The sequence below is a fragment of the Monopterus albus genome, unplaced genomic scaffold (genome assembly GCF_001952655.1).
Source record: "Monopterus albus unplaced genomic scaffold, M_albus_1.0 scaffold344.1, whole genome shotgun sequence".
NCBI classification, from domain to species: Eukaryota; Metazoa; Chordata; class Actinopteri; order Synbranchiformes; family Synbranchidae; genus Monopterus; species Monopterus albus.
Window position 1 is genome coordinate 46,616 of NW_018128224.1, and position 10,349 is coordinate 56,964.

General features: G+C 42.2%; 2 protein-coding genes across 3 annotated transcripts; both read left to right on the forward strand.

The window, feature by feature from the left end:
* The first annotated feature begins 830 nt into the window (after positions 1–830).
* Positions 831–4,488, forward strand: mgat1a (alpha-1,3-mannosyl-glycoprotein 2-beta-N-acetylglucosaminyltransferase a). 2 transcript variants are annotated; one of them, XM_020625064.1, is made up of 4 exons: positions 831–1,070; positions 1,790–1,848; positions 1,989–2,922; positions 3,173–4,488. In XM_020625064.1, the coding sequence occupies exons 3-4, from the start codon at positions 2,290–2,292 to the stop codon at positions 3,869–3,871; spliced, it is 1,332 nt and encodes a 443-aa protein (XP_020480720.1). In that variant the 5' UTR covers positions 831–1,070; positions 1,790–1,848; positions 1,989–2,289; the 3' UTR covers positions 3,872–4,488. The 2 variants fall into 2 exon arrangements, with proteins under 2 accessions (XP_020480720.1, XP_020480719.1); XM_020625063.1 differs by having other exon boundaries at positions 833–1,070; positions 1,790–1,853.
* Positions 4,489–4,767: 279 nt separating this feature from the next.
* Positions 4,768–10,343, forward strand: sh3bp5la (SH3-binding domain protein 5-like, a). Its single transcript, XM_020625065.1, has 6 exons — positions 4,768–5,532; positions 6,654–6,716; positions 7,030–7,158; positions 8,160–8,324; positions 8,830–9,003; positions 9,282–10,343. Exons 1-6 carry the CDS (start codon positions 5,311–5,313, stop codon positions 9,822–9,824), a joined length of 1,296 nt encoding a protein of 431 aa, XP_020480721.1. The 5' UTR covers positions 4,768–5,310; the 3' UTR covers positions 9,825–10,343.
* Positions 10,344–10,349: the final 6 nt, after the last annotated feature.

Sequence of the window (10,349 nt, forward strand, 5' to 3'; positions counted from 1 at the left end):
TAGGGACTTTGGTGTTACCCAGAATAGTATGATGAACCTTTACAAAGCAACTACTAAGTCTATCTTAGGCTATGGGGTTGCAGCATGGTTTGGTAACCTAACTATTAAAGCCAAGACCTAGATCAACAAGCTGTACAAACTGTAGGGAAGGCAATGGGGTATGTCCCACTACCCACCCCTCAGATCAGCTTTGAGCCACCAAGATTGTTTTTTATCCTTCCTACATGCTGCACTCTGAATATGAGCTGTAGTCAAGAAGATGTCAAGTCCCAGTTTGCAGACATAACCTATAAGCATTCATTTGTCCCACTGTCTGTTAAACCTATTAACGACTGTCTTTAAAAGTTGCACTGTAAATGTTAGATAAATCTCTTTGTTCACTGGAATAAGGTCTTGTTGCCAAACCATCCGCTAATTCAATTTTTAATTTAAGACATCAGTAGTAAGAGGATTGTTTAAAAGTAGAATTTATTTAATTGATGAACTGTTTTAATATCAGCCTTATCAGGCTAAAAGAGCATTTCTGTCAGCGTGAGGTTTTAAAGCTGACCCCATGACCATCATGATCTGTATTTGTTGTCTATTGATAGTTTCCACCAAAGAATCAGATGCTGAAAAAACAGCGTCCTCGCTGAGTTTGAATGTTTGCTCTCAGGAAGGAAACTGTCCTCCACTTTTTTTGTCTTCCTCTCTTTTCATGTGTCGAGGCCACTGTGCGAAAGCAGACGATAAATACACAAAAACATGAAAGGCTGCAGTTTTAATGAGCTCCGCAGAGAGCAGCGCGCACGTCAGAGCCGTGTCATTTTTCAGGGTGACAGCGGAGGCGGGACTTCCCGTCACTGACTCTACCCAGGAAGTCGTCGTGTTACTTTCTCTCCCCCTCCTCTTCCAGGCTGGTGAGAAACAGGGGAAACTAAAGGGGGGTTAAGTTGATACCTGGGAAACTAACGAGGGTACAGTTAAACCCGGATGCAACCGTGCTCGCGGTTCCTGTCAGGTCATTTTGCAGGTTGTCATCGAACAAACGGAAGCCAAAACGAGCAGAAGCGGTCCCGCCGTCTGTCGGGGTAAGGGCTAATTTCACCACGCTCCTCCTCAAGCCACAGTATTTACAGGCTGTCGAGCGGAGCCCGTTTATCGAGTTGCAGGGAGCTCGGTTAAAACCCGCCGTGTGTAGTTGGTTTTTTAGCCCAAATGTACGTTTTTTGGCTTGTTTGTCGAAGCAGCCACAGGTGATAAGAGAAAATCGATCAGTCGGTCATGTGAATCATCACTCCAGTTCACTGCAACTTCCTGCAAACTGGGAATAAGCCGCCAGATTTTCTTGGTCTCATTTTGTGAAATCCTATCGTTTTATTTCCACTTTGCTGGCACCTTTAGTGCAGAGCCTCGGGGCTGCGCTTAATCATCGTGTTCGTTACCGATTCATCGACAGGATATTTCCTAATCGTTTCCACATGGCGTAGGGCTGAAACGATTAGTCAGCAACTATATTAATAGTGAAGTAATCGCTTCAGTCGTTTTTCAAGCAAAACTTGCAGAAAAATGCTATAAATCCTCAAGTTCCTGCTTTTTAAATGGAAGGATTTCCGGCTTTTCCTTAGTCGTATATTATTGTGACTGAACTGGGTTTTGGATCCAGGAAAAACCAGGCTTATCAGGATATTAGTTCCTGTAAAGCAGTGTTGCCATTTTCCACAGTTTTTGACGATCTGTCGAGAAAATAACTGATATTCAATATACTTGTTAGCTACGTCTTCACATGTTTGCTTTGTCTGACCAACAGTCTGTTTTCTGTCGTGGCAAAGAAAAGCATCAGGTTCTGGGCAGTTGGAACAAGAAAAAGTTTGGTATTTATACTTAACAAATTACTTAATTAACTATCCTATTATCTAAACAATTGCTAGTTAATTTTCTCTTGGTCAACAGACTCATTGCGACTCTGCAATATTTGTTTAATGTAAAATGTGTTTTTATTATTTCAGATGGAACAAGATATTGAAAGCCCAGGATCTGCCAGAAACACAATTTTACCCGAGGATGAGTTCTGCCCTTCGCCATATTTCATCTGCTTTCACCGTCACTGACACTGTATTGTGTCCTTATAACTTTAGTTACTGCCCAGTAAGCCACCAAGGTGTGATACCACATTTCTAATCATGCACTTGTGATAACACATAGGTTGCCCTTCCCATATCCCGTTCCTGTTGTCCGTAACAAGGACACATCATTCTGCTCAGACCCCTGTCCTGCTGACCCCCCTCCCTCCCGTTGAGTTTCTGGGCCATGCTCCGCAAGAGAGGTTCTCTCATTCTTTGTGGTACGTTCCTGTTTATCACCTGGAATGCCATACTGGTGCTTCTGTTGTGGGGCAGACCCCCGCCTGGCCAGCTGGACGAGCCTGGCCAAGGGCAGGGGGAAGTGGCTGAGAGGCCTACTAATGATGTGGTAGGAGATGTGCTCCGAATGGCAGACATGTTTGAAGCAGAGCTTGAAGTACAGAAAAATATCCTGATTGAGATCAAGAATCATCGGTCACTATGGGAGAAATCAAACAAAAACAGGTCGAAGGTTATCGTCCCACCCCAGCCTGTCATTCCTATCCTGGTTATCGCCTGTAACAGGGTCACTGTGAAGCGTTGCTTGGACAAACTCCTGCAGCACCGGCCTTCAGCAGAGCTTTACCCAATCATAGTGAGTCAGGACTGTGGACATGCCGAGACTGCTGAGGTGATTCGTTCTTATGGAAATGAAGTAACTCATCTGAAACAGCCGGACTTGTCAGATATCGCTGTGCGTCCAGAGCACAAGAAGTTTCAGGGTTACTATAAAATCTCCAGGCATTACCACTGGGCTCTCAGCCAAGTGTTCAAGACCCTTTCTCATTCCTCTGCTGTGATTGTAGAGGATGACTTGGAGGTAATTATATCATAGTCATATTAATTAAATTACTCCAGCAATGCTTTTATAAGTACTACATAAGATTCAAAGCCCGTGGATATATTTAAATGTTCATTCATTTACATATCTGGGAACATATACTTGCCAAAGGCCAAACAACAAACTGGTTTTTATGTTTTGCAGCTGAGAAGTTATATCCTTAAAACAGTTGATTTCACTAGACATGCATCATGTAAACTGAAATTGAATTATTCATCTCCTACTCTAGGTGGCACCAGACTTCTTTGAGTACTTCCGAGCATTGCTGCCACTCCTGAAATCTGACCCCAGTTTGTGGTGTGTGTCAGCCTGGAATGACAACGGTAGGGAGGGCTATGTGGATCCTGGCAAAGCCAACCTGCTCTACCGGACTGATTTCTTTCCCGGTCTTGGATGGATGCTTGTCAGGGAGGTGTGGGAGGAGCTGGAGCCAAAGTGGCCCGCTTCATTCTGGGATGACTGGATGCGTCAGCCAGAGCAGCGGCGTGACCGTGCCTGCATCCGCCCGGAGATCTCGCGCACTTTAACCTTCGGCAGGCAAGGTGTGAGCCAGGGTCAGTTTTATGACAGGTACCTACGTTATATTAAACTGAATACTGAATTTGTGCCTTTCACCAAGTTAGACCTGAGTTACTTGAAGGAGGAAACCTACAGAGAAAATTTTGAGAAGGAGGTTTACAGTGCTGCCCTGGCTACATATGAAGATGTAAAGCAGGGGCAACTAAAAGGCCCCGGGCCCTTCCGCCTTCAATACTCAAGTAAGGAGAGTTTCAAAATGCTTGCCAAAAACCTGGGGATCATGGATGACTTGAAGTCTGGAGTCCCAAGGGCAGGATACAGAGGGGTTGTCAGTTTTATCTCAAGAGGAAGGAGAATCTACTTAGCCCCTCCTCCAGGATGGACCCAGTATGACCCCAGCTGGAGCTGATAATCGTTTAGAAAACCTATGTGCAGTAGCCTTTTTGTAATCTCCACATCACCTGTGGAGAGTGTTCAGACCAAAGACTGATGCCCTTAAAGTTTCTCTTTGCTTGAATTATATGTACTCTACTTTATTGTTAATGAAGATTGGTCCCTCTTTCTGGTGTAGGGATTTTTGCCAGTGTCACTCAGGTCTTTCTCATTATTCCAAAACTTTTCTTACAGTGTAGATACAGCCTGCTGTAACTCACCAGAGAGCTGTTTTTATATGATGCTAACTGTGCACATGACATTCATCAATGCATTCAATGCAATTACCTAGGTTGCCACTTTTTGTTTAAATTATTTGCGATTTCCGTTAGCCAATATGAACTGTTATATAACTATTTGAATCTGTGGTATGGTTGCTTATGGCATCAGTGACTGGTCATAATCACAGTATAATTGATTTAGATTTTCATTGGTTTTGTCCACTATGCAAATCAGTTCTTCCTGCTTACACTTTAATGTCAAATAATTTTGTCTAGTGATCTCCATTGTTGTACTCCCTACAGGTATGTTAACTTGTAATCTACAACATTTGTGTTTGTATATATTTGGAATAAAAACAATACACAATTTTGCCTTAATAGTTACTTAATTGAGTTGGCTTTTACAAAACTATGTTCTCTCTGTTTTTCTATATAAAAATATTTGGAGAAAACCTATTGCAGGGGGTGCATGTACTTAAGAAAACAATATATCCAACTTGTGGACGTGATATGTGGATTACGATTATTGTAAAGATACTTGGGGCGGACTACAGTGCTAATAAACATTTGAATTCTAAAAAGGTAGTGACAATCATGGCGCATTACAAACACTTTGCCCAAAGCTGCACTAGCCGCTTATGACGGCTTATAGTTTGTTTCATAAGCTATGGTTTGCTCCACTTTGCATCAGTGACGGTGTTGGTTGTCTACGGTGGCCGCCTGGGCACATATGCTGTAGCGCGTCTGATCGTTTGTTTACTTCATTTGCAATAATGATGTGAAATCGAATCCGCTAGCTAGCCTAGCCTAGCCTAGCTAAAATAATGAAGAACCGGTAAGAGATGGAGGAAAAAGGGCGTGTGATGGGGGAGACACATTGATGGACCCCATTTTATTTTTCATCTCATGATAACATTTCTTTTTATAACCTGTTCACTGTGAAACAACTTATTTCATTGACTGCGTTAGCCTGCTAGGCTGCAGGCTAAGCTAACGTCAGTGGATTTTGTTTCGGTGTAATTTGATATGGCACATTGAAAAATCCGCTCACCAGCGCTGGGATTTCTCTAATTTATCCCCGCTCGATTGTTGTTAATAGGACCGGGTTTATACGATAGTAAACCAACGTTAGCCATCACGCTGTTAAAGCAATCTTAGCTATTAGGCTGTAGCTAACGAAACTGTCTGGCCTGGAATGGAGCCAGGCGACTTGAGGGAGAGCCCCGCCGGGTCCGGGGAGTCAGATACGGGGGATTGGAGGGAGGTTATTCCTGGTGGTGATGAGGTCAAAGCTACCGAAAATAATGGAACAAAACTACAAACCGACACCTGCGAGGAAGATGAAAATGAAAAACAAAAAAGTGTGGGAGGGCAATTGCACAGTCCCTACGAGGAAGAACTGGACCCCAGGATCCAGGTATGACAAACAACGACTGATGTTTGCTTTGCTAGTGGCCTGTTAAGGACATGACGTTAAACTAGGTAGATGCATAAACAGCTAGGTTTTTAATGACTGACTGTCGTCAGTTGACTTTGCATGTGGTTTCTGTGAACATATTTTTAAACAATAGCGGACTCTTTTAGAGCAGGATCTTGAAAAATCTAAAAAGAATTGAATTTAGATTCCTCATCAAACTTCTTTAAAAGGAATTAAAACGTTCAAAGTTTAATTTAAAAACTTACAGGTATTAGAACGTACCAGAGAGTAACATAGCTATAACACCAGATCTAAACTTGAAAAACTATTTTAACGACATGGAAGGAGGAACTATGCTTCGCTGTATTTAATATTTTGTCTGCATGTTGCAACTTTTGGGTAGTAGTGTAGCCGAGGCACTGCAATCTGCTGTTGTAATGATTTGGTAAAGGCCAGGATCTGCAGGGAAATATGTTATTTTAACTTGCTTTGTTTTGCATTATCTCTATTGTACCCCCTGCACTATATAGTTTTCTTTCATGCTTTTCTTTTTTGAATAATGTCACCTTCATATATATTTTACCGCAATATACCTGTCAAATACATTTTGTTTCAGTTTGTGCCTTATTGCATTGCCATTGCACTCAATTAATAGTAGCTTTATTACATTTGTACATGAAATACAAGCTGGTGCTAATTTCTCTGAGATTGTATGAGTTACAATACGCAATTTATACACTTCAGTTCCCTGTTTAGTGTTTATTAGTTGTATATGAACATTTAATAAGTGGTTTATAACACACAATAATGTAGTTCTAAGTAGATATGTTTATTAATGTACTTGTCAGCAAATACAGTTCCTCGGGCGGATATGCATACACCCTTACACAACTAATGAATGACAATATTGTAAGAAAACAGTAATAATAAAAAACATGTATTGATAAAAGTTACAATTGTTGACATATAGTGCATCATATTCACTTTCAGATGTCCTAGCTGTTTGCTATAGCTAGTTACTTATAGAGGTTGAATAGGGGGCTGAAATAAGGTGATGTCAGATTATTTTTTGTAGTTTCAAAGAGCCTCATGCAGTACACTATTTTTCTTTTTCCCCACAGGATGAGTTGGAGCACCTCAATGAAGCCAGTGCAGAAATCAACAGACTCGAGCTGCAGTTGGATGTAAGTAAAAAAAAAAGCATATGTTGAAGTAAAACATGCACTTTGGTCCCATTACCATCACTCTTGTCAATGAGAGTATGTGTCTGTTTCTAAATATTTTATTAGTCTACCCAGAAGATTTTAATCAATATGATAATTTTGTTTTTAATATCTTGTAAACATAAGATCTGGAGAAGTTAAAATGGAAAATGCATTTGTGCTCATAGTTTGCCAATTGATTGCTCACTTCCAGCCACATGTCTGTATGAAATCTAATCAATCATTCCATTACAGGTAAATCTAATCTTGTCATTTTCATGCATTAACCATCCAGGATGCCAGATCAGGGTACCGGAAGATCCTCACGGAGTCTGCCAGGAAGTTAAATGCTCAGAGCTCTCAGCTTGGTAGCTGCATAGAGAAAGCTAGGCCGTACTATGAAGCCCGTCGCCTTGCAAAAGAGGTACATGCAAACAACGTGTCTAAAAATGTTTACATGTGTGAAATCCATCCATCCATTATCTATACCACTTATTCCTGAATAAGGTCGTCGGGGGGTGGGAGGGCTGGAGCAAATCCCATCTGACATTGGGCAAGAGATGGGGTACACCCTGGACAGGTCGGCAGTCTATCACAGGGCTGTGCGAAATCTTCTTTCAGAAATACAGTTTGCTATATTGAGGTGCAAGAGTTTACAATACTTGAGTAAGTTTATTACCTAGGCAGATGCTGTTTACCATGGTGCTTAATTCCTAACCTCAGTGTAATCAAGGCCTTCTGAAGTGTCCTTAGACCAGGCACTTAATCCCTACCAGATCGAGGTTGTTCTGCTGTTCTGTTTGCCAGTGGGAATCATCGTAAACCAAATACAAACATGCAACAAAGCGAATTTTATTTCACTGACTATGTTTGGACCTGCAAGCAGACCTTATTCTTGTTTAGCACTAAAATAAATCTTGGGTTGTGTTGATTTACAACAAGATGTTTTTCGCTGTCTGACCTTCATTTCTGTCTTTCATTAATTTTGTCCTCTGCAGTTGAAGTGATCGCTGTTTTCAACATGTAGAAGTAAATCTGAGCAGGGAAGAAAAATCTGATCACAGTTGGTCATTAAATATGCATGTGAAGTCCATTCTAATGCCAGGTGTGACCTGCAGACTGTCTTAATTGGTTTTAAGGCCTACACGCAATCTGGACACAAGGTGCTTATTTTGTTTCCACGGAAACGCTGTGTGATGTGCCTCATGGGAAATTGTAAAAGTATTTGAAAGGCATTTCATGGTATTCCTTTGCTTGCCTTTTATTGGAATGATGGTTAACTTCATCAAACTGAGAACACTTTAAATCAAAAGCTACAATTTGACAGAGAACTGATTGTTCTGTCCCCTGGTTCTGACAGAACCAGGGGACATGTCCTCATATTTCCGTTCTGTTAGATGTTAAACATTTGTCTGTTCTCTGCAGGCGCAGCAGGAGACCCAGAAGGCAGCTTTGAGCTATGAGAGAGCGGTTTCTATGCACACAGCTGCCAGGGAGATGGTCTATGTGGCCGAGCAGGGCCTGATGGCTGATGGCAAAAATACCCTGGATCCCACCTGGCAGGAGATGCTAAACCATGCTACTGCCAAGGTAATGAAAAAGAGGAGGAATGTATACTATAAGACAGTGGTGCTATAATCAGGGAAGGGTGTGGTTGTAATTTTTAATACTACTACTACTACTGTGTACGTCTCCTAAAAATATTAGTTATTTTAATATGTAGTTTTCATTTTTTATCATTCTCTCTTAATGATAATATGGATTGACTGTACAGCTGGTAGAGGCAGGAGGGGTTGCTGTGGGAGTGGGGGCTGCGTCTCAGCCAGAAAGCCAAGGAGAATTTGCTCAGTTTTACATGACTAATAAGGTGAAACACTTGGGCTAAACACAGACATTTTTCATTTTAGGTTCTTTGTAACGATTTGCTGCTGGCCTCACGGGCGTTCTAAGGTTGTGTTGCAACATGCTGATGGTGGATGAGAGCATAGCAATTGAAGCTATCACTTCTCTGCAATATTATAATTGTGGAACAGGCTTTTTGAATAAATTACTTTACTTGAAAGGTTTTACTGCATGTCCTGCTTGTCATTTACAGGTGAACGAAGCTGAGGAGGAGCGACTCCGCAGTGAGAGGGAGCACATGCGCGTCACACATGCCTGCCAGGAGGCTGAGGCTCGGGTTCAGATGCTGCAAAAGTCCCTCAAAAGAGTCATCCTGAAATCCAAACCCTACTTTGAGCTCAAAGCTCAATTTAACCACATACTGGAGGTAACATAGATACACAGGGACCAGTAATATTATTGTGAAACCATAAGCACATAGATTATGTTCTGTGCAGTGTATCACAGTGTTTCCCAGTCTCACAAGGGGAATTCAGTTCTGTTTGTGTAGTTGAGTTGTAAATATGCTGCTGACTTGGCATAAAATGCTGTAATGTATTCTGTGTCACGATAGATCGACTAGATGTCGCTGGCAGATTATTTTGGCATAAAGTCAATGTTAAAATTGATGATGAAAGTTGCTGTGCCCTCTGTGTGTGACTCCAGGAACACAAGGCTAAAGTGCTGCAGCTGGAACAACAAGTAGCCAAAGTTAAGACCAGCTACTCCATTGCCCTACGAAACTTGGAGCAAATCAGCGAGCAGATCCATGCTCAGAGGGAGAGGGACCAGGCTGACAGAGGATGCCTCACTGTCTGCGGTGGGCGAAGTCCCCCGGTTGGAGCTGAATCCAACACCAAAGTTCAGGAAGAAGGTGGTGCCTGCAGCAGTGGTTTGACAGGGAAAGATCGAGTGGATGCAGCCCTTCACCTGGCGGAGAAATACAAGGAGAAGGAGAATGGAAAGGTGAGGGAGCGTGCAGGGTCGGATTCTCTCTCTGTGTTCAGTCTGCAGACCATCGCTTCCGACTTGGAGAAATATGACTCCGTCGAGCACCTTGGGGACCTCAGCGATGTAGGGAGTGTAACTGGGGATGAAGGGGAGAAAGAGAGAGGTGTGACGGACAGAAGAGACAGACTGACAGAGACAGCTGGCAGAGAGCGGCAGCAGCAGTTCTACAAGCAGCATCACAGAAGCATCAGTTTGTGAGGCTGTCACAGAGGTAACTGCTACAAATACTGCAAAAATAAAATGTGAGATACCAATAAAGTACAAATTAGGGTAAACATCTCTAACATATAGTTACCAACCAATATAACACACAGTGAGTTAGCTGCAAATTTAAAACTGGAGTGCTACAGTAGGTGTATGATACTTGGTGTAAATATGCACACTTACATTGACTGACAGATTATTCTAAAGCACTGATCACAGTGAACATTGCAGCCTAGTTAGAACACTACACTACTACATCCCTCCAGTATACTGTATTCACTTCCTCTGAGGGATTCTGGGTACATTTTATTCCTTGAGCATGAAGAAACAGCAAAGACAGATCAAAAGCCATGTGTGAACAGACATATTTAGAAAGTCATCACTTCTTTCTTTCCCAGGCTAATCAGTGATCTAATTTTGTAAGTAAATCCCCCAGTCGTGTCGACGCTCATTGGCAGTTGCTTCAAGGGTTGCAGAGTCTCTCCATACACACTGAGATCCCCACTCTTACCTACCCTC